This window comes from Diuraphis noxia, unplaced genomic scaffold (assembly GCF_037042655.1).
Source record: "Diuraphis noxia isolate RWA-SAM2 unplaced genomic scaffold, SU_Dnox_SAM2 contig0004, whole genome shotgun sequence".
In the NCBI taxonomy this organism is placed as follows: Eukaryota; Metazoa; Arthropoda; class Insecta; order Hemiptera; family Aphididae; genus Diuraphis; species Diuraphis noxia.
In genome coordinates, this window is record NW_028301714.1 from 37,817,426 (window position 1) to 37,839,676 (window position 22,251).

The 22,251-nt window shown below is 26.6% G+C and overlaps 3 protein-coding genes across 3 annotated transcripts; 2 read left to right on the plus strand and 1 right to left on the minus strand.

The window, feature by feature from the left end:
- Positions 1-4,735: 4,735 nt before the first annotated feature.
- On the minus strand, positions 4,736-10,201 carry bora (aurora kinase A activator-like protein bora). The gene is made up of 6 exons (XM_015519835.2): positions 9,550-10,201; positions 9,329-9,471; positions 9,179-9,261; positions 8,999-9,105; positions 8,750-8,931; positions 4,736-5,223 (listed from the first exon to the last, which is right to left on the minus strand). The coding sequence occupies exons 1-6, from the start codon at positions 9,960-9,962 to the stop codon at positions 5,015-5,017; spliced, it is 1,137 nt and encodes a 378-aa protein (XP_015375321.1). The 5' UTR covers positions 9,963-10,201; the 3' UTR covers positions 4,736-5,014.
- Positions 10,202-10,337: 136 nt separating this feature from the next.
- On the plus strand, positions 10,338-12,609 carry RpL37a (ribosomal protein L37a). Its single transcript, XM_015519834.2, has 4 exons — positions 10,338-10,496; positions 10,665-10,800; positions 10,885-10,969; positions 12,502-12,609. Exons 1-4 carry the CDS (start codon positions 10,494-10,496, stop codon positions 12,551-12,553), a joined length of 276 nt encoding a protein of 91 aa, XP_015375320.1. The 5' UTR covers positions 10,338-10,493; the 3' UTR covers positions 12,554-12,609.
- Positions 12,610-18,610: 6,001 nt separating this feature from the next.
- On the plus strand, positions 18,611-22,014 carry LOC107169896 (uncharacterized). The gene is made up of 7 exons (XM_015519836.2): positions 18,611-18,770; positions 18,936-19,028; positions 19,099-19,237; positions 20,221-20,342; positions 20,521-20,634; positions 21,332-21,463; positions 21,544-22,014. Exons 1-7 carry the CDS (start codon positions 18,698-18,700, stop codon positions 21,738-21,740), a joined length of 870 nt encoding a protein of 289 aa, XP_015375322.2. The 5' UTR covers positions 18,611-18,697; the 3' UTR covers positions 21,741-22,014.
- Positions 22,015-22,251: the final 237 nt, after the last annotated feature.

The window sequence follows — 22,251 nt, forward strand, 5'->3', positions numbered from 1 at the left end:
CTAACTCAGACTTTAATTTTTAATATTTTAGGTAACTCAACAATTTTTTACGACTAATATTTCATAGTCAAAAATCTATTTTTTCTTCAAGTATTTTCTCTCGTTTTTAAATGCACTGACAAAACAATTAAAGATTTACCCTGATACATAGCTAAGGCAGCTGAAGATACATTTTGAAATAGTCTTAGATTTTTCTATTAAACAATTAAAATATACTATCTTCATTATATCCCCTGTAATTTAATCAAGATTAGATTATTATTGTTATTTTTATTATTATTATTTAATTATTTGTCATAATTAAATTCTTTGAAAAATTGTAACTGGAAGAAATTTTCCAAGTTTTCAATATCTCACTTTTGTTTCATTTTAAATAAAGTTTCAAAATGTTTAACTGCTCATTTAATTCAAAAACTTCTTCAGGATTATCTTTTATAGTAATTTCAACTTCTTTTCTATGCATAATTTCTTTATTAATATTATTTAAAAATTTAAAACAAAGATGGGTAAATAATTAGAAAATATTTTTAATATTGTAGAAAGTATTCCATAAATGTATATATACATGTTAAAGTAAATAATATTTCATCTTCATTTAGGAAATAAATCCTAATATATGTTGATAAGGATTAAGTTGTGCAATTAAAAAATAATTTTTTTAATTAAATTAATCTTCAGAATAATTTCTTTTGATTGATTTTAAAAATAATTTTCCATATAAACATAATTATTAAATTTGAAAACATTACAAATGGATTTAATGACATAAAAAATGGAAAACATGAAGGATCATCTAAAAATGAATGATTAATTACTTGATGAAGAACTTCAACAAGAAAATAATGTAAAGCAATTTATTGAAAAACATATAGTTTAAAAATGATGATGGATTATTAATTGCAAGAATTAATATTATGAGGTGAAAGGATAGGATTGAAAGTAACTCCAAAACTGATGTAAAAATATAAAGTATCTATACTACGGCCATCGTAAGAACGCTACTGGGCAGAGACCAAAATTTGTCTGATCTTGCTCATTCCCACCACTAAACCTTGCCAAACACTGGCCGCCACCACCGTCACTGCCACTTTAACATGTTGACTGCCATGCAGCCACTGGCGGCCTCAAGAATATCATGAGTACGCCAAAGACATTTTTCAGTGTCATTATAAATTTGTATTTGTATAATATATACTATTGAATTTGAAAAAAAATTAAAAATACAAAAAAAAATTTTAAAATTATGTTTATTACATCAACAAATTTCAATTATTCCCACTACGCCACAGCATATTTTCAAGATCATTATTGTAGCGCCACGGAAAAGTTAATAACATTAATCCAAATTAATTTAATGGCAGCCTGCGGCCGTGTGGCCTCCTATGAATGATATGGTGCGGCAGCCGGCGGTCTAAAAATGATCAATACCTAATTATTATTATACGGATGCCGGCGGCCGCATGGCAGTCAACGTGTTAAGGCGGCGACTACTGATAGGTAGTGGAAGAAATTTAGGTAAGAAACTGCAGAGCTCGGTCATTTAGATGCGCACACGAGTAATATTCTCACAGTGGCACCTAGTATAGTAATACAATATAATATTGAATGTCTTATATCCTCGTTTAAGAGGACATTTTATCATCTTTCTTAAGCTGTCCTAATTGATATTTTACAAGTTAATTTTCTTTCAAGATTTTTCAAATGCTTGATTTATATATTTCTTATTATTGTATAATAACAACTCCATGGTAATGTATTAGTTTGACCCTCAACTAAACAATTTTTATTGTAAAATGCACTAACTCTTATTTTGTTCAATAGTAAATATATTATGTTTTGTACTACCTATCAGTATTTGCTTAATAGTCTTAGTTACATTATTTTCTAGACATGTTTTATAGTCATGAGTTATTTGATTTCTAACAATAATCTTCTATACTCCTTTAACTAAAACATTTTGCCATAATTTGAAGCAAACTCCTTAGTTTAGAGGCTAATTCAATGAATTCTTTAAAAAAAATTCATTTCATCACATTTTAAAATTAACCAAATACTTTTTCATTAACTTGAGGAATTTCATAAAAATGTTCTTTCTTATAAACTTACATGTCAAATTCATCAATCATTCCCTTCATATCTTCAGTTTTTACAGGAAGTCAGGAAATATCAGTATATAATAGTTTTATTCTATTACCATATCTTTCCTTTAATCTATAATAAAAGGCATCCATCAATGTTTTTGAAATATCCAAAATATTACTCGTATATAAATAGGTTGGTTGAATTCTATATCAGTTTTATCATTTGTACAGCTGCAAGATTTTTCCAAAAAATGTTGATTTATAAAAATTAGGTTTTGATTAGTATAATTATTATCTTCAGAAATTGATTTTATATCTACATGCTTCCTAACATTCATCATTATTCTTCCAAAAACAGGATTATTCATTAATTTAAAGAAATCTTTTTTAAAATTATTCTTAGCTTCTTGTCTTAATTTTGTATTTTTTTCAATACATACTTTCATCCAATCAGAATTCAGATTGATCAAATTTTATGACAATGAATTTTTTCCAATTTTAACCCAGCTCTTACGAGCTTTCATCAAAATTTTTCTAATTTATTCCTTTATGAAATTCTTTGATCAAGTCCATTTATAATTAAGCAATATCTGATGTTGATTGATTTGTTTAAAATTTATCATCTCTTTTATATCTGTGCTAAATTAACTATTGAAGTTAATGTAATTAAAGATTTGCATTTGCCATTCCATTTTAAAATTTTCCATTACAATTATTCACATGCAACTTATCATTTACCATTCTCAAACAATTTTATAAATAATAATGGATCATGTAACATTAATTAAATTAATGAGAGAATATGATTTTATAAATAATACAAAAAAATCCTTCAGGGAGAAATATAACATGTGATTGAAAACTATCAATAAATATCTAATAAAATAGTACATTTCTCATAAAAAAATTAATCTGGATAAAAATGGAAATTTACTTTTGGTTCTTTTGAAAACCCTGAAAATAATGTTTTATTATGTTTTAACAGTGGCGGCGTGACAAGGATTCTATGAGACCCGGGTCTCATGACTTTTTGGGTGGGTGGGTGGTCGTAGGTTGATGTCGTGTTGTTACACATAATAACTATGGATTGGTAGGTTTTCTGGGGTGGGTGGTCCCCTAAGACTGTTTTGGTCTCATGAACGAACAATGTTCACGCCGCCACTGTGTTTTAATGATATTACATCCAATAAAGAAGGAAAATCTAAAGGTTCTAGAACAAGAAAAGTTTGTATCAATTCAAATAATAATCTAGTCATAAAATCAAATAAACAAAAAGGAAATAGAAGTAATGAAAAGTTTGATTATATATCATTCATTAATGGCTTGGAAGGATTCAACTGAGTTCTCAATTTATAGTTTCATAAAATCTAATTTTTTAAGCTTCAATTTTTTCTCAAATCAAATTAAGAGATCACTTTTCAGCCTTGTCTTTCTCTGGATCTAAGAGAATACAATTGCATTCCCGCTAAGTCGACCTTCTCTACAAAAGAGAGCTACGCTAGAAAAATCTTTCCAACTGATCATATGTCGCCGGGTTTGCCTTGACTGTGCTTACTCTCAGGTAGTGATACTTTTCCTTTTGATGAGAGCAGCTCAATTCTTCTCAGTCTAACATATTATACAAACTTTATTCTTTTTTTGGAATGATGAGAAGTGAAGCCTATAATTAAATCTAATAGAATTGCATGAAATTTGTGTTAAAAATTGAACGTAACCTAAAAGGTTATTTTATAAAAAAAACAATTTTGAATTGAATAATTAATTTAGATTACTCCAGAATAATATATAATATCACGTCTATCTTTATCTTGTCAAAAATAAAATAGTTGGAAAACCAAAAAATAATGTTTTAAATTTTCTGTTAAAAACTTCTAAATTTTTTTAAGATCATGAAACAAAGACAAAATAGTTGAATTGTAGGAGATTGTTTTTCTCAACAAATACAACTATATTCAACCACCTAACTTAACTTCAATATAGACATTCAAGATAATTGCAATTTTCTTTCCAAAGAACTAATATTTTTCCAATTTTACAGCAAATTTGTAGCCAATGTCGATAATAAAAAACTTTGTATGCACGATCCATACGCAATAACTTAAATCACAATATCCCATCCATATAATGGGAACCCACAATTATCCCTATAAGTTACATCTCACAAAATCAATAATTTTATACAAAAATTAAGTTTCTCATAAATCTATTAATAGAATTGAGATTAAAGTAGACTTCTAGATTGTCATTTGTAAATATAAATTATCATACATTTTGGATAGCAAGTTAAATGATGAATAATATCAATCAAACTAATTTTAAAGCAGTGGTCTCACACAATTTTTTTAGTAAAAAACTTGATTATATAGAGAGAAAATAAACCTTTACAAGAAATTATAATTCATTATAACTACTGTAATTTTAAACATTGTAAATATTAATTAAAAACTTTTTTCTTAAAATAAAAAAATTTGTTTTAATATAAAAATTACATTAATTGCATTATAAGTAACTAGTGAAGTATATAATATTCGGTTCTAACAAATGATAACATTTCATAGCTACAATATCACATGAAGAAGAAATAAAACATTTGCTAAGTAACATATAGTATAATTAATTAGTATTTAATTTATGTTAAATATATGACAAATATGTTTTTGTCTTCTATAAAACATAGTAAATCAATTGCCTAAATAGCGCGTTTTGTTGTAAACTTGTTTAAATTACATTAAAAAAAAAAGGTATACAATATGTTTTCATTAAACGATTATTAAAATCATCACAGTTATGTATATTATTAGAGGAAAGGCATTAATCATGTTATTAACGAGTGACTAAGTTTGTCATCCTAATTACAAAAATGTAAAAATGTATGTAGCAATGGTTAATGTTTAAAAATGAATAAAAAAAAAAAAATGTATACCATATCAGAATCATCGTTCTGTGGGTGTAGATGCAGTAAACATTGTACTTTTGGAACTATGTCCAAATGGTGCCATACTAGACACTTCCTTAATGCTCATAGTCATGGTTTGGTAACCAGTATCTGAGCTACTTTCCATCATTAAACTACTCTTCTCAGTGCGTCGTCGTTTTGGCATTGACATTGTGGATACCGGAGTCAAAAAAATAAAATCTTTATCTAAACAAAAAAATTAAATTATATTTAATAACATCAATATTTTTAAGTGATTAACAATAGTTTAATTTTTTTTTTAGTTTATAAATTTTATCTATTAAATTACAGGATCTTTTTACATAGATAATAGACATACATAACATAAATGGTTTAGTTTATAAATTGCATAAAAGCTGTAAGTACTAAAACACACAATTATTTAATGTAAAGAATTTATTATTAATCAATATTTCTGTAAATAATTACTATTTTCCTCAGTTTAGAAGAATTTTGACAAATTAAATCTTGTAAATATTTTAATAGACCTGGAGGATTATAATTATTATTCCTTTTGATTAGATGAGTTATAACAGTTACAATTTTTTAATATTTTTATTTTGCAGACATTTAAGAAGTGAAAATGAAAGATTGGTCATATTTAAAAAAGAGCAACCAATAATTTGATAACATGCATAATTATTAGTAGGGCTATGATTTATATGCAATAAAAAATGATTAAATATGCATTTGGTTTATTTAAATTATGCAAAAATATGCAATCAAAATATGCTTAAATAAACCAAATAAATATTATTTTAAAAACTTATTTTCTATACATTTTTTTAAATACCAATTAATAAAAATAAGTATGTTAAACACTTAAAATATAAAAACGTTTACAAAAAAAGCAGGTAAGTGAGTATAACTCTGCAGTACATTAGGGAGTGGGGTGGACCTCTGACTAGGGTAGGTTAAATTTGAATACAATGATAGGTATCATTGTATACGAAAAGCGATTCTGAACGGAGACGGTTTATCTGTCTAGGATATATTATAGATTATTAAAAATTTTCAAATCGTAGATTTAAAAAGAACATTTTTCATGAATTTATAGCTTAAAACAATTTGCGAATTTTTGTGATTTTTACGTATTTTGTCAAAATTCAAAATTTTAATACTTATAAAAAAAAATTGTGACAATTAATTTCTTTTATTTTTCAACTGCTATTGTAACAATATGTTATTAAGAGCCTTGTATTAAATTTTCAAGCTTTTCTACCAAATAAATAAATTTTTATCAATATTAATTTAAAAAAAACTAATAATCATCGAAAATTGCATAGTGGATCACGGATAGAATATACTTATATAAACATTCGGTGAAAATTTCATGTATCTATGGTCATTATTTGTTTTAATATTACATCAAAAATCAAAATCGATTTTGTCGAAAACTGATTTTACATAAAATTTCCTGTTTTTCCCTTAATTTTTAGTTTGTTTATCCCGATTATTTAGAAAAATATTGAGAATTTTTTACTTTTGACCCCCCAAAGTACCAACTAGATTCACTTTCTGATCGAATAAGGTACTGAAGTACTTTTACTGCCCCAAAACGTGATGACAGATACAAAAAAAAAATATTCATAGTTTTGACGAAAATTTTGTCAATATTTGAACTTCAAATGCTAATAAAAAAAAATTGTTGCTATATATTCTTATAAATTTTTAATCACTATAAGAATAACTTTATCGACACTTCAAAAAAAATTTTCAGAAAAATTGAAAATTTCAGTCGTCTATAAATATCTCAAAAAGTCAAAATATTTTGAAAATTAATTCATGTAAAGAAAATGACAATCTAAATAACTGGTAAAATTTTCAAGTGTCTACGACTCATAATTTTTGAATAATAACAAATATTTAAAATCGTTATCGTTACGCTATTTCGTATAAATTTAAAATTCAAACGCACTTAAAAATTTTCCTATAATTATGCTTAGTTTCCTCTATAGCTACTTGAAGGAAAACTTAGTGTTGTATTTTCAATCCTAAGTTAAAAACACAAAAAATTTTATGATTTTTCAACTTCAAAATTACTTGCAAATTTTTGCGTTTTCGACAGATTTCGTATAAATTTGAACTATAAACGCTTATAAAAAAAAATTGTGACTAACAATTTTTAATGTTTTTTAGCTACAATAATAACAACTCATAAGGAACTCTGTATTAAATTCAAGTTTTTTTTTGTCATCTAAAATTTTTTTACCCACACCAAAAAAAATTCTCATAATAATCGAAAATTTCAGTGGTCTATAAATATCTCAAAAAAAGTCAAAACATTTTGAAAATTAAACTGTATATAGATATCACTAACATGAATATTTGGTGAAAATTTCAAGTATTTACAGTGATTAGTTTTTGAATTACAACCATATAAAAAAATCGATTTGGTCGAAATCTGGTTTTGCGTAAAAATTCCCGTTTTTCTGTAATTTTTTTTTGTTTTTCTCGTTTTTTTTGAAAACTGTTTACTTTTGACCTATATAATGCACCAAGGATATTCACTTTTACATCGGAAACCACCCCCAAAGTTTGAAATTGAAGCATTATTTCGACTAGTTATGCTGTACACAGTCACAAAAAAAAAAACACATTGTAAAATCAATACATTCATCACTTCGTTCAGAATCTAAAATTTTTAAATCTCAAAATCCCTAAAATATTAATTGATATAAAATTGATAAAACTACTCAAATTAATTACATGATGTTTCAAATTTTCAAAAATGAGTGATCATCTGTTTGACCTTAGTATGTTTTATATTTGCTAAAACTCAGTTTGAAATCACATGACATAAATTTTGCATATTTAAATTTTGTAACTTCCTCAGGAGTTGGATTCGGAAAAACTTCATCTACATCGTTGCCATATAAAATAATACGTATCGTAGACATAGCTTTTAGCCCGGTATTTTTTTCTAACACAACTAATATTTTTTGTTGATTTTTTCAGAGATCGATTCTTTGTTTTGACCAAGTTTAGATTTGGTGTTTTCAATGATTTCCGAATTGTAATGTAAATGTTTTTATAGTTTATTTCATTATACTATAAAACATGCACTTTTTGTGTTTTTGTAGTCGAAAGGTATAAAAATATTCATTTTGTTCAAAATATGCAAAAAATATGACAAATAAAAATACCACCATTTACCTCAGCAAGAGCTAATTCGTGGACATTACTTACACAATAATTAATCAGAAGTTGCAGAAAACATACCAATGCATGTAAATTCTAGCCCTTATTATTAGTAACAGTTCAATTTGTGTTTGAATCTCAACCAAACTGTTAATTATTATCAGGTTTTGTTTAAAAATATTTGCTAAAATTGTTTAAACTTTAAAGTTAAAATATTGAATTTGAAAAAATTCATACTGAACTGACAGTTAATATTAAAAATTTTAAAAATTTATTATAAGTAGTGAGGCATAATTAGAGGGCACAGATAAATATATTTGTTTCCGTTAATGTTGCTGTATCAATATGGAACTACTTAGGATAAACAAAGGGGAAGCAATATTCTATTAATGAAGCCTTTATAAAATAAGAATATGTTAACATTATAAAATAAATGAGGAATTTTCAAAGTGTAGTCCTAAACATTTAACATTAAAATTGTGTATATAATTATTTGTATAAAAATTACATAAGACATGAAATATTTTAAATTGTTAAAAACAAAAAATGATACATGATTTGAATTTCTTACCTTTATTATTGGGAGGAGTATTTTCTCTATCATTTTTATTTATTATTGGAGATACATCAATTGGAATGTGACAGTCTATAGGTAGTTCTTGTACGCCTAAATGATTTCCAAGAACTGGACCTTTTGAATTAACAGTTTTGATAAAACACTTAGTTAACGGACTAAATGACCTATTTCTGCGCCTATAGTAAATAAATTGAAAAAATTAAGTGTAAAAATAGTTTGCTGTTTTTGAACATATTTACTGACATTTCTACTGGAGAAATTGGGTCATCATTATCATTCATAAAAAATAGTTTGCGACGTAAATTAGAGTTATCTTTTGTAGGACTTATTTCTTCTTCACAATTTTGAGTCTAAATAAATTGGAAAAAAAATATATTAAATAAAATATGTATTAAGTTGGTGCAAAAGGAAAAAATATTTTACTGAATTCAAAAAGTAAGGTTTTAGTATTTCTTCAACATGATCAGGTAATATCGAAGGAAAACTTAGATTTGTTTGTGTTGAAACTGAAACATATTTAAAACAAGACTTTGATGTTTTTACATTAATCTTAGTCAAGTTAAACAAAAGTACCTTCACAGGTATTTGATACAGATTTCTGGTTTTGTAAATTTGATATGTTTGATATGGGTGTAGAAGATGAATTTTTATTAGCTTCCCAATCAATAACTTGATTATTCCAAGGGCTAGGAACTTTATGTGTTGTATAAAAATACCTATACAATAATGAATAACAAAAAATATAAAATTATAGGCTAAGGTAATAGCAACCTATAAAATAGATTATTGATTACTTGTCAATAGTCTCTTGTAACTTGGATTCTGTTTCATCATCAACTTGATCGTCATCGACTACACATTCATCTTCTATGTGCACTGGGTAAAGTTTAGAGACATCATCAATATTCCATCCAAACTCTACTTCTTGCCCAGGACTTTTTACATTAGCGAATACCGTAGGACTAATTGTTGTCTCACCCAATCGTTGCATTAAGTTGTCATTAAAAGGATTATACACTTTTGTTTTGTGGATGTTGTTAGTCTTGTACTGTGAACGCAAGAGTTCTGTAGACATGCACCAGTGACGTGAAGGTTTTAAAGGAGTTGGAGTGCGATTGACATGAAACTTTTTTCCAAAGGATGTTGTTTCATTTTTTTCCGAATTTAACGACACGTCCATATATTCAACTTCCTCGCAAATTGCCATGATTAAACTAAAAACAGGTTGTCGACATCTGCTAAAACATTAATATATTATATACTTCAACAAAACTCGATATAGAACATTGATAAATTGACACTTAACAGTAACAATAACAAGTAACAAGATACAAATAAAAAAAAAACACACAATTTAGAATAATTTTTAAATAAATGTATCAAATTTGAAGTTATCAAATATCGTTGACCGTTGTAAATTTTGTAAAATGTAAAAAGTTAACGGTTAACGGTTGCTCCGAAATTCTCGAAGACTATAATCTATTATCCAAGGATGCTAAGATAAGATACTCACTTGTGCGAGTATTTCCAAGGTGCTCGTACATTCGGTATATTTGACATCTAATGACTGGTCACACTGTACTACTCTTCAATGGGTTATCTGACTATCTGAGAGAGTCCGAGTCCGAGAGACCTCCCACCAAAATCGCATTTTAGGTTAACTTGTCTATACTCCATTTGCCCGACCACTTGGAGTGGCTGGTTGTTGTTGTCATTTTAGGATCTCGTCCTCGGAATAATGGTAAGTTGAAATTTGTTTTTACATTTGTATCCGCTTTTATTCGAATGATCCTTTGCATTGGCTTGTAGTCCGATATTCTTTCGTTCGGCAGACAGCCCGCCGATTGCAATCGTCAGATTTTCAAACCGTATTCTACAAATCAGTAATTGATAATTATTGTGTTTCTAGACGAAAGGTACTTCGAGTTTTGGTAAACGTCACAATAAGACGCACACTCTGTGTCGTCGTTGTGGACGATCATCGTATCACATACAAAAGTCCAAGTGCGCCCAGTGTGGATACCCGAGTAAAAAGCTCCGTCATTGTAAGTACTTTGAATAGGTGGCACCTATCACACCTGTCTCCTCTTGTGTGATTTCGTTAATGTTGGATTCATTTTTTTTTTCAGACAATTGGAGCGTTAAAGCTCAACGTCGAAAGACTACTGGAACTGGCCGACTCAGACATCTGAAGATTGTTCGCAGGAAATTTAGGTGAGTCTTGTCTCAATACATTCCTATTTTTATTATTACCCTTTCAACATTTGCACAATTTTTGTTAGTTAAATTGTTAATTGACTAATCTTAACTTTCATATTATTACGAAGAAAATCAATTATATACACTAATACATCTTGTTTAACATGAGTACTTCTTGCCCTCTTTGAGTATTGTAATGATGTAGGAATAAGTAATACAATATGGATAATATTTGATCAATATGTAAAAGTTTTGCGATGATGTTAATCTTAATTAATATACGCTAATACGACTGAATTTAAAATGGGTAGTACTTGCCCTCTCTGAGTATTACTTTTTACTTGTCATAAAATATTAATCCATTACTATAAGTAATATATATTTACTTATTTGCATATGACACTAAACATTCTATATGCATTTTTTAAATAACTGGAATGATCAAATCTTGTTTTAAATTTCATCGATATTTGTCCTGAAATTAAATTTTATACACGCTAATTATTGGAGAATTAAAGTTGTTCTTTCAAAATATTTTCCTAATACAAATTTTTTAAATTCTTTTTTTTTTATGTAAAATTTCTAAAATAACTATTAAAAACAATCCATTTGACATCTAAGTTATTTAACTAATACTACCTTCAACTAAATTAAAATTTTAACAAAGTTTTGAGATCATTATTTACTATTTTTTTATGGTACTTTTTTAAATCCAAAAATATGCCAATTGATTATTTAAGTTGCTTTTATTTTACCAGCTAACTTAATTTAATTTAATTTTTAAAAGAGATACAGTATCATTTATATTATATGCTAAATTTAACTAATTGTATTACAGTTGATTTGAGGTTTATTATTTATATATCTTATTTTATCAACCAGTATGAGAAAATATGGCTGATTTTTACTAGTTAATTGTTGAAAATATAATTTATGGTTATCAGATATTAAACATTTAAAAAAGGATAATGGGATAACTTGTTACCCCTTTTCACCACCATTAATATTAACAATGTTCCCAAGTATTTATATTTTACATCACTTATCTAGTCGATTGAAAATTATGTTTATACCATTCATAACTATGTCATATATATTTGTGCAATGATGTTAAATTTTATTAATATACGCTAATACGACTGAATTTAAAATGGGTATTACTTGCCCTCTCTGAGCACTAAATGCACTAGTATATTAGATGATTTTATATCTAAACATAAAGCTTATTAATGTAAGTTGATTTTATTTTACAAGCTAACCACAAACAATTTCAAATTAGTATAATGTTTTTTTTATATATAAACTAATATAAGTTTAAGTTGTATTATCAATGTATTATATCAAAAAAGTTATAATTTACATATTGTTATGCTTTTACTCCAGTCTCAAATTAAGTATAAAGATATCCGTGCAATGATGTTAAATTTTATTAATATACGCTAATACGACTGAATTTAAAATGGGTATTACTTGCCCTCTCTGAGCACCAACTTAGTATTAATAATAATTAAACTTTAAATAACTCAATGTTTTTGAATTTTTTTCAGGAACGGTTTCCGCGAAGGAACCCAAGCTAAGCCCAGAACTAGACAGAGTTAATTATGTTTTCTGTTAAATTGAAAGACCATTTAAAAATATACAAATAACTTTGTAAATATTGTTTTTTTGTTTATTTATTTAATAGATAAATTATTTTAATCTAATTTACTACATTTAGTACTAGTATGATTTCTGTTAATTCATGGACCATCCCTGAGTGTTAAAAGTGGTTATACCGCAATTACCTGTGACCAACTTATGTGGTTTTGCATAGCAAGTCAAGAAATATTTTCAAATATTTTGTTCTAACACAGTGATAGAGTGGTAACCTCTTTATCACTTCAGTGGACCACTATCATTGGTAGTGAATAAACAGAAAAGATCTGGCACATTTACCATTTTATTATGGAAATGTTTTTTTTATTTTATATTGTGTTAGTTTTGGTATTACTCAAGTACAGTTGTAATCTATACTGCATCCAAATTAAGATGCTTGTCATTGTCAGCAGTTAGGGGAAACTTCTGTACATTAATGCCAACAACTATGATTCTTAACTGAAATTGAGTTTAAAGTGGTCAAATTATCGACATAAATTAGAGTTTTAATTAACTCTTATATGAGAAATTGAAATTTTAACAAAATTCATCGAAACCTCTAAAATTTTGCAAATTATTTTGTAATTACTAATTTATAAAATACTCCATTTTTAAGTTTAAGATTGAAAATTGAAAATTTCTTGTTATTATAGTTTAAACAATAACCAGAAAATTTAAAATACATAAAATGTTTGTTAAAATCTGTACAAAATAGGATATTTCACATTTTAAACGAATTATAATCATTTCAGTTTTAGATTCTGAGCGGTGCGATAAATGTATTGATTTTACCATGATGTGTGTGTTTTTTTTTGTGTCTGTCATCACGTTTTGGGGCAGTAAAAGTGCTTCGATTTTTGACTTCAGTACCTCGTTCGATCAGAAAGTGAATCTAGTTGGTACTTTGGGGGGTCAAAAGTGAAACATTCTTAATACTTTTCTAAATAATCGAGAAAAACAAACTCAAAATTAAGGGATAACAGGAAATTTTACGCACACTAATTTTTCGACAAAATCGATTTTAATTTTTGATGTAATATTGAAACAAATAATGACCATAGATACATGAAATTTTCACCGAATGTTTATATAAGTATATTCTATCCGTGATCCACCATGCAATTTTCGATCATTATTAGTTTTTTTAAAATTAATATTGATAAAAATTTATTTATTTGGTAGAAAAGCTTGAAAATTTAATACAATGCTCTTAATAACATATTGTTACAATAGCAGTTGAAAAATAAAATAAATTCACAGTCACAATTCTTTTTTATAAGCATTCAAAGTTTGAATTTTGACAAAATACGTAAAAATCACGAAAATTCATAAATTATTTTATGCTAGAAATTCATAAAAGTTTTTCTTTTTAATTCTAAGATTTGAAAATTTAATACAAGGCTCATAATATATTTTTACAATAGCAATTGAAAAATAAAATAAATATAAAGTCACAATTTTTTTTATAAGCATTTAAAGTTCAAATTTTGACTAAATACGTAAAAATTACGGCAATGTTCAAATTATCTTAGATAGAAATTCATAAAAAATGTTCTTTTTAAATCTAAGATTTGAAAATTTAATACCAGATTCCTTACAAGTTTGTCAGTCTTTATTACAAATAAAAAGTCCACCGGAAATTCAAATTAAATTTTAATGAGCATTTGAAATTTAAATTTTTACAACATTGGATTTTCACTTTTAGCGATTTCCTTATTTTGGTGAAACTAAAACAAATGTCCGCAGATACTTGAAATCTTCACTGAATGTTTATATAAGCATTTTCTATATTTGATAAAATTTTCAAAATATTTAGATTTGTTTTGAGCTGTTTACTGACTTTTTAATTTTTCAACTTTTTTAGTTTTTTTTTTATAAATATCGATAAAAATGTATTTGTTCGGTAGAAAAGCTTGAAAATTTAATACAAGGCTTTAAACACATTTTAACAATAGCAGTTTAAAAATAAAATAAATTCATGGTCACAATTTTTTTTTTTACAAGGATTCAAAGTTTGAATTTTGACAACATACGTAAAAATCACAAAAATTCGCAAATTATTTCAAACTAGAAATTCATAAAAAATTTTCTTTTTAAATCTAAAATTTGAAAATTTTAAATAATATATAATATATCCTAGACAGATAAACCGTCTTCGCTCAGAATCTTTTTCGTATACAATGATACCTATAATATAATTGGATTCAAATTTAATTCCATCCATTACAGTAACCCACTTGTAACCTACTGTACAGCAGAGCGACATCCACGACTTATCCGCCTTTTTAAATATGAAACTAACTATAAATTGGATGAGCACAAACATTGTCGGCCTGTCCATATTTTTTTAAGGATTTTATAAATCTTTTATTTGTTTATCGTGCCTGGTCCATCTAGGAAGTAGGGTCTCCATTAAGTATTTATGAAATTATTAATAAACCGCGCGTAATTTTTATGACAATTTCTTTTACACAGACCACAGGTTCATTTTCAAAATCGTTGAGCCTTTGTATTTCACTTTGGGGCCACTGTGCACTAAGCTGACACTGAGAACGAGTAAAATTTTACATCAACGGTTTACCTGTCCATTTAAAATGTTGAAAGAGATTTTGCAAATAAAAATACAGAATCAGTAATATAAAAAATAATACATTATGTTGCCTATTCAGCGTGTATGTTTTTTGTATTTGTTATATTGATAGTGCCAACTTTGTAATAATAAGAAAATCATTTACTTACTGAAGTTAAATGGATTTGTTTGCGAATAATTCTTAAGTTGTTTGTTATAATTCGTTATTAATGACAACCAAAGATCATATGATGTTAATGGTATTGGCCATCGGGGGTGAGCAGTGCCATTATTATCGAGATGGTATAGAATAGATACAGACATACAGTTAAGAAACTAAAACAAGGGTCAGGAACATATATGGTTTTTATAAAATACATCTATACGACCATAACTATAGACCCGTAATATATTAGTTATTTATTCGAAAAGTTCGGCTAACCTAACGATATGTTTTTAATGACTACTAATTCCTTGAAAAATTGCTTAGCAAAATATATTAGAAGTTTTTTTAAGGATCATGTAGATGAAAGATTCCCGACATCTATCCTAGAATTTAGGTTTTGTTGCATCTATGGTAACCAGTCTTCGTCTTGTAGAGGATACTTATTTTAAAAATAAGGTATAGCTAGTACAGACACTATATATAGTCTTGAAAAGTATTAAATATATTCTCTAGGTACATCATGGCTGTGCGCATCATCCTTACAAAAAAAATAGTCTGGACGCTGACGGTACCGAAGATAGTTCGTGTTAGAACAGCCCTCATCCCTGTCATCCCTCAGTAGGCTCAAAGTGATGCTACTAGCTGGATTGCGAGGACTGCTCAGGTTCTAGATTGAATGCGATGAAGAAATGCCCCCTTTGTCCCCCCTTAACGCCTTCACTTCGTGAAGTGGTGGAGGGGGGGGGGGGCGCTGGGGACACGTACGTTGTAAGACACAGGTTTGATCTAACTAATATTATTAATTGCCGTACATAATATAAACTTTTTCTTCTCAATTTCTAATTTCATATTAAATTTTTTGATTTTTATAAAATGGATGATTCGGGGGGTCAATCCCGATCCCCAAATCATAACAGAATTTTTTCGGAGGGGGGCAGTTTCCCCCTCCACTATTGTGCACGACCTACGAATGAAGTCTGAACACGCCTATTATGATTACTGCAGTAGGTTAAATTCATTTTTACCACAACAATAATTATCATTTTGTGAATAAAATATAAAAATGTACGCTTTAATAATAGTCTCAAGTACTGATGTTCCTACATCCTACCCATTGGCCATTTATAATATATTCAAATAACTAAGATTGTTATTCTTGGTCTTAATATGTAATATTTCGTCTAAATTTAAATTTAAAATAACTAAATTAAACTGATGTTAAATATCATTTTTAGTTCCAGAATGGATTACTATTACTTACTTGGAAGCATATTTTAAACGTTCAATCATTAGCTTTAAAAATTAATTTTTTTTTTTTTAAACAGCTCAAAACGTGTCAACATATTTTGAATTTTTTTAAATTTTTTTTTTATTTTTAAACGTAATACACAATCTGTATCGACTAGACACAATAAGCATATATGATGAGAGTAACAAAGATTGACATGGAACTTTGATGAAAGAAGCCACCCATCGATGGCACTTTCTATGGATTAATTTTTTTATTTTTTTTTTTTTAAGCTTATCTTAAGAGGTCACGACCCCACTTATGCTTCAAGCGTCTAGGGGGATTACCAGGTATGGAAGGAGTAGATAAGTTTTTTTATGAGTTCTTTAGATGGTTAATTAGTTTGGAATAGAATCTTTTATAATATATTTTGGCTTCGTCGTTAATTGTTTTGAGTTTGGTGTCAGTATAAAGGGTGTGATTAGACACGTAGGGTAGTGGTGCGTTCATTATTTTTCGGATAGCGATATTTTGAAATGTTTGAATTTTCAGTATGTTAGACATTTTAGCGTTTCCCCAAAGTTGGAGTCCGTATGTCCAAATGGGTTTGAGAAGTGTTTTATAAATCAGAATTTTGGTTTTAATTGCGGTGGAGTAATTGCTTATTGAGGGTTTGAGGGTACGGAGACGATGATTCAGTGCTAATCTTTTGATTTTTATGCGATGAGCCCAGGTTAACCTTTGGTCGAGAGTGGGCCCGAGATATTTAATTTTTGGAGAGTAAGGGATAGGAATAGGAATACCGTATTTTAAAGTTAATCAAGTAAAGACAATTATAAAATAAACATTGATGTATTTTTCAATTATCTGCCTATTATATTGTTGCTACATTTATAATAATAAAAAAAGAAAATCGTTGCGTGAGAAATTGAGTGAATATCCAAATTTGAACTTTAAACGCTTATACAAAATCCAATTTGCCTTTTCGGTAGACGTTTTCTAGATTTAGGTAGACAAATTTTTGATAAATCTAGTATTAAATTTCAAATCTTATAGATTTAAAAAGAAAAATTTTATCTTAAAATAATTTACAAATTTTCATGATTTTTACGAACTTTGATAAAAATCTAACTTCAGATGTTCATAAAAAATTACCGTGAATTTTTTCAAAAATTTTCTTACAGCAACCTATGAGGAGCCGCGGTGTATTACATTTTTAAGTTTTCTGATCAAACTTTTTTTTGTTGATATAACTAAAAAACAAATTTCAAATTTCATATTATATATTTATATCTCAATAAATAAGTCGAAATGATGTATAATCGTTTAGAATAAAATGCTTAATTTAAATATTCCGTAAAAATTTCACATTTTCATGTATGAAAAGTAATTTTTTTAAATTATAACAAAAATCAAAATGGATTTTGTCAAAAACAGTTTTTGCGTAAAAATTCCCGTCATCTTTAATTTAATTTTTTTGTTTTTTTAAGCACTTTTGAAAACTACTAGTCATTTTAATTTTAACGTCCTGAATGCACTAACAGGATACACTTTCCCATAGGATTAGATATTGAAGTTGAAAAGCTTTGTCGAAGCCTAGCTCATTTCGATTAGGTACTCATATCGTGTACCGTGTACACAGACGCAAAAAATTAATAAAATCAAAATATTAAAAAACTAAAAAAAACATATCAGACTCGTTACTCTGCTTAGAATCTAAAATATAATAACTTACTGCATGTTTATTAGGTTAGATACCAATACAGCTATAAGAGGCTATACCAACATTCAAACCAGCTACCTACTTCAAAATTTCAAATGTCATCAATATAACATAACGTATAATGTATAACTATACGTAAGTATGTAATATTATGTAGGTAGATTTCTACCTTGTATTACCATACACACCCGTTTATAATTTTATGCATAAATTAAATTTTTGTAACTTATGACTTGACATTCATTGAGTACATGGCCATTAGTATAAAACTGGTTTTGATTTGTAGGTACCTACTTAATATGAAAACAACATTTGAGCATTAGACCTTAGTAAGACTTATAAGACCTTCTGTATGTGATAGGTCCATCATACTGTTAGTTTTAACGTACTGCAATACATTTCACAATAATAATACAATTAAAATGATTAAAACTCAAACTCAAACATTTTTTTTAAAACTTAGTTTAATATTTTTGTACTTGAATTATACAAATGGTAAAAAAATATATTACTATATTATTCGTAATAATATGTACATTAATTATAAAATACTGAGTATTGTTTAGTAATGTACTAATGTGTATATAATATAAATAAACAATAGTACAACATAAGAGTAGGTATTTAATGTAAATAATTAAATACATATTTTTGTTTAAGGTTGTGTCAGTAATAAAAAACTTTACACTGAAATTGGTTGTAAACCTATTTATAGCAATGATTCAAATTCTTGTCCAGTGGCATATGACTGTGGTAAATATTTCTGTGCAAGATTTAAGTGAAATAAATATTAGTGTAATATTTAAATCTAACTTTTGTACAGAAAAAGTGTTTGCTAGACCAAGTAACAAGTGTTATCTTAATGGAAATGTTTACGAGCCAGTTGAAAGTCTTTCTAAAATTGACTCAGCATTAAACCCATGTTTTGCTGCCTGCTTTTGCGATCAAAGAACCTATGATAAGTATGATGATATCTATATTATGCATTTAAGTATTTAACTATGCTATATTTATTTAATATTAAAAAAATTTATAATTTTATAAGTCTTGTAAATGCCTTAAAAAAAAAATCATAAAGTTTCAATTTTGTGTAATTTTAATTATGTTGTATGCTTACTAGCCTATTATTTCTACTAAATAGTAATAATAAGTAAGTAAACCATATAAACTAACGGCTTACACCATTGACTACAAATAATTTGTATTTAAAATTAATGCTAACACCTACATGGACATAGTGGTAACTATCATTTAGTATTATATTAAATCAAAATTAAGAGAATTCAAGAAGTTAGGTTTACACTATAGCCTACCTACTACATTTACATTAACATTTAAAAAAAGTTTTCTTATAACTAATATAGGTACATCTCCAGTTAAATAGTTCTGTGAATGAAACAGAGTAAATAAACTTAAAAATTACATTTAAAATATCAAAAAATGCACTGTAAATTAAAATACTATGTATTATATGATACATTGATACATAAAAATCTATAAAGTTGTATTCAGAAGAAAAAACTATATTTTTAATATTTTAATTTGTTTACAAAAGTTTAAAAATAATTTATAACATTTCTGTAATAAGTTATAACTAGGTAACAGGTTTTGTTAAAAAATATTGAAAAAAGTAATAAATTGACATACAATTTCTATAAAGATTTAAAATTTCAAAAATGTTATAAAATGCAAAAATAATTAAAATCAAGATCCAAAATTCAATTTATTGATACCTAATCAAAACTCTGTGTTAAGAAAGCTATGTTGTACTCTACATTAGAAAGAATATAATCAATTTCATAAATTCTCTATTGATTTAGTCCTAGTACTTAATAACAAATAAGTTTTTATTTTAATCAATTAAAATAATACTTTTATATTTTATAGGTTATTTTTATTTTTTAAAAGTCAACACAAGTATTAAAACAAATTTAAATGTTTACAGTAAGACCACAACTAAATTTACATGTGCCAAGGTTGAATGTCCATCATATTTCACAAGACTAAGAGATCCATGTTATTATCAATATGACAAAGATTCATGCTGTGAGGTTAAAAAATACTGTCGTAAGTAAAGTTGGCCAAATTTTTATAACTTTCTAAGAGTAACATAGATTAAGTGTCATTGCTTGAGTCATAAAATGCGTTTGTTTTGCAATTTTTAAATGAATTAAATAAACTATTTAAACATTATAAAAATTTAAATAAAATAAAGTTGATAATTTTAAATTATTTGTTTTTTTAGCTGAAGAGAAGACAATTGATCATGAATGTGTACATGACAATCAGGTTTACAAAAATGGTCAACGATTTTATGTTGGTGATTATTTACAATGTGTATGCTCACCAGAATTTAATGGTAAATACATATTTTTCTAGAAATTTGATACATTTTAATTTTTAATGAATTTTATCCTAACATGTTACACAGTTAAAAGTTTATTGTATACTTAAGACTCACATATATATAGGTAATAACCATATTATATTACAATTATAGTTGAATTCAAATTTTTTAATAATAAATTGATTTTTAATGAAATTTGAAAATATTTTAATTTAAATTGTTAAGAACATTAAAATAAATGGCTGATACTAAAAAAATAATAATTGATTAGTTCAGTGAAATGTTTTTTATTATTCAATTCTTGCTCTTAAGAGGAAAAATGTATTGCACCAATAACACCTTTTCCAGTTAATTTTTGGAAGGTTTCTCCTTTTGTGCTGTGTGATGATTGATTAGCTGATATATTATATAAATATTTGTAACCTTGATTCATTCAAAGTATTGCATACTCCTTGGTAGAAATAAAATAAAATGTACTTAAACAATTGTCAAAGCTCTAAGACTAAATCATTACCTATAACCTAGTTAAAAAAAAATTTTTCTCAAAGCTTTAATATTTATAATTGATTTAACTACTTTGAATGAAATAAATTTTAAAATCAAATCAATGTAATCACGTATTATTTATAAAATTTTACTATTTAAATAAACTATTTATTTATTTATTTAGGTAATTAATGAATATATATATTTTATTAATTTAATTTAGGTACTGTTAGTGATAAATCATGTAGAGAGGTTGGTTGCAGTTATGAGATTTTATACATGGAAAACATTTTAATACGAAGTGCTCCAGTTTATTTCGAAAAAGCGGACGGATGCCCTATTGAATGGTTCAATCGTAAGTTTCAATTTTTCTATAATTCATAATTTATTTGTATTACATAATATTATTTATTATTATATATTTATGTTTTTTAGCTGAATATAATGCTGCAACTGCTGATGAAATCACTTCTACCAGCAAGTCTAATGACTACAAATGCAAATATGGGGATTTGAGTTTCTCAGTAGGTCAAAATATAACTATTGGTCAACAATCTGACTCAGATACATACAAAACAACATGTTCTTGCAATACCCCTCCATTAGTTACTTGCATCAAAGTCAGAAAATAGAGCATTTAATAATAACAATATTATAATACTGGAATAGCGGAAAGCTGTAGTACCAAACATTCTCTCTGAAGCCCTTCATCCAGACAACATAAATAACATAATTTCCTTTATAATTAAGACCGATCTTATAAATCTTTTGTAACTTGTTACCAGTATAAACTAATATTAATGTATTTTAAGACATAATGTAAACCTTGTAAAATTTATGCGGCCTATAACATTAGACCCGGAGTCTTTAAATAAATTATAATAAAAAAAATATTATAGTACATAAGTAGTAACTATTTACAAAGATCACAAAATCATTGAATTCAAATTTAACACATCTATTACACTATTACAGTAATGCCTCTAGTCTAAACAATAGCACCAACTGTACAGCACAGCCTTGCCCTCATTTATATCTTTGATACTAAAAAATCTATAATTTATTTTAATTAAATTTTATTTGAATCCATACAAAAAATAATGTTGATATCCAAATTGTTATTCATATTAAAATCTATTTTAA

Excerpts from the sequence above, each read along its gene's own strand:
- bora (XM_015519835.2), bottom strand. The coding sequence starts at position 9,962 with ATGGCAATTTGCGAGGAAGTTGAATATATGGACGTGTCGTTAAATTCG. Across the intron at positions 9,472-9,549 it reads TTACAAGAGACTATTGACAA|GTATTTTTATACAACACATA; the intron begins GTAATCAATAAT and ends ATTATTGTATAG. Across the intron at positions 9,262-9,328 it reads TGTATCAAATACCTGTGAAG|TTTCAACACAAACAAATCTA; the intron begins GTACTTTTGTTT and ends AATATGTTTCAG.
- RpL37a (XM_015519834.2), top strand. Across the intron at positions 10,801-10,884 it reads GAGTAAAAAGCTCCGTCATT|ACAATTGGAGCGTTAAAGCT; the intron begins GTAAGTACTTTG and ends TTTTTTTTTCAG. Across the intron at positions 10,970-12,501 it reads ATTGTTCGCAGGAAATTTAG|GAACGGTTTCCGCGAAGGAA; the intron begins GTGAGTCTTGTC and ends AATTTTTTTCAG.
- LOC107169896 (XM_015519836.2), top strand. The coding sequence starts at position 18,698 with ATGATTAAAACTCAAACTCAAACATTTTTTTTAAAACTTAGTTTAATA. Across the intron at positions 20,343-20,520 it reads TGAGGTTAAAAAATACTGTC|CTGAAGAGAAGACAATTGAT; the intron begins GTAAGTAAAGTT and ends TTGTTTTTTTAG. Across the intron at positions 20,635-21,331 it reads ATGCTCACCAGAATTTAATG|GTACTGTTAGTGATAAATCA; the intron begins GTAAATACATAT and ends AATTTAATTTAG.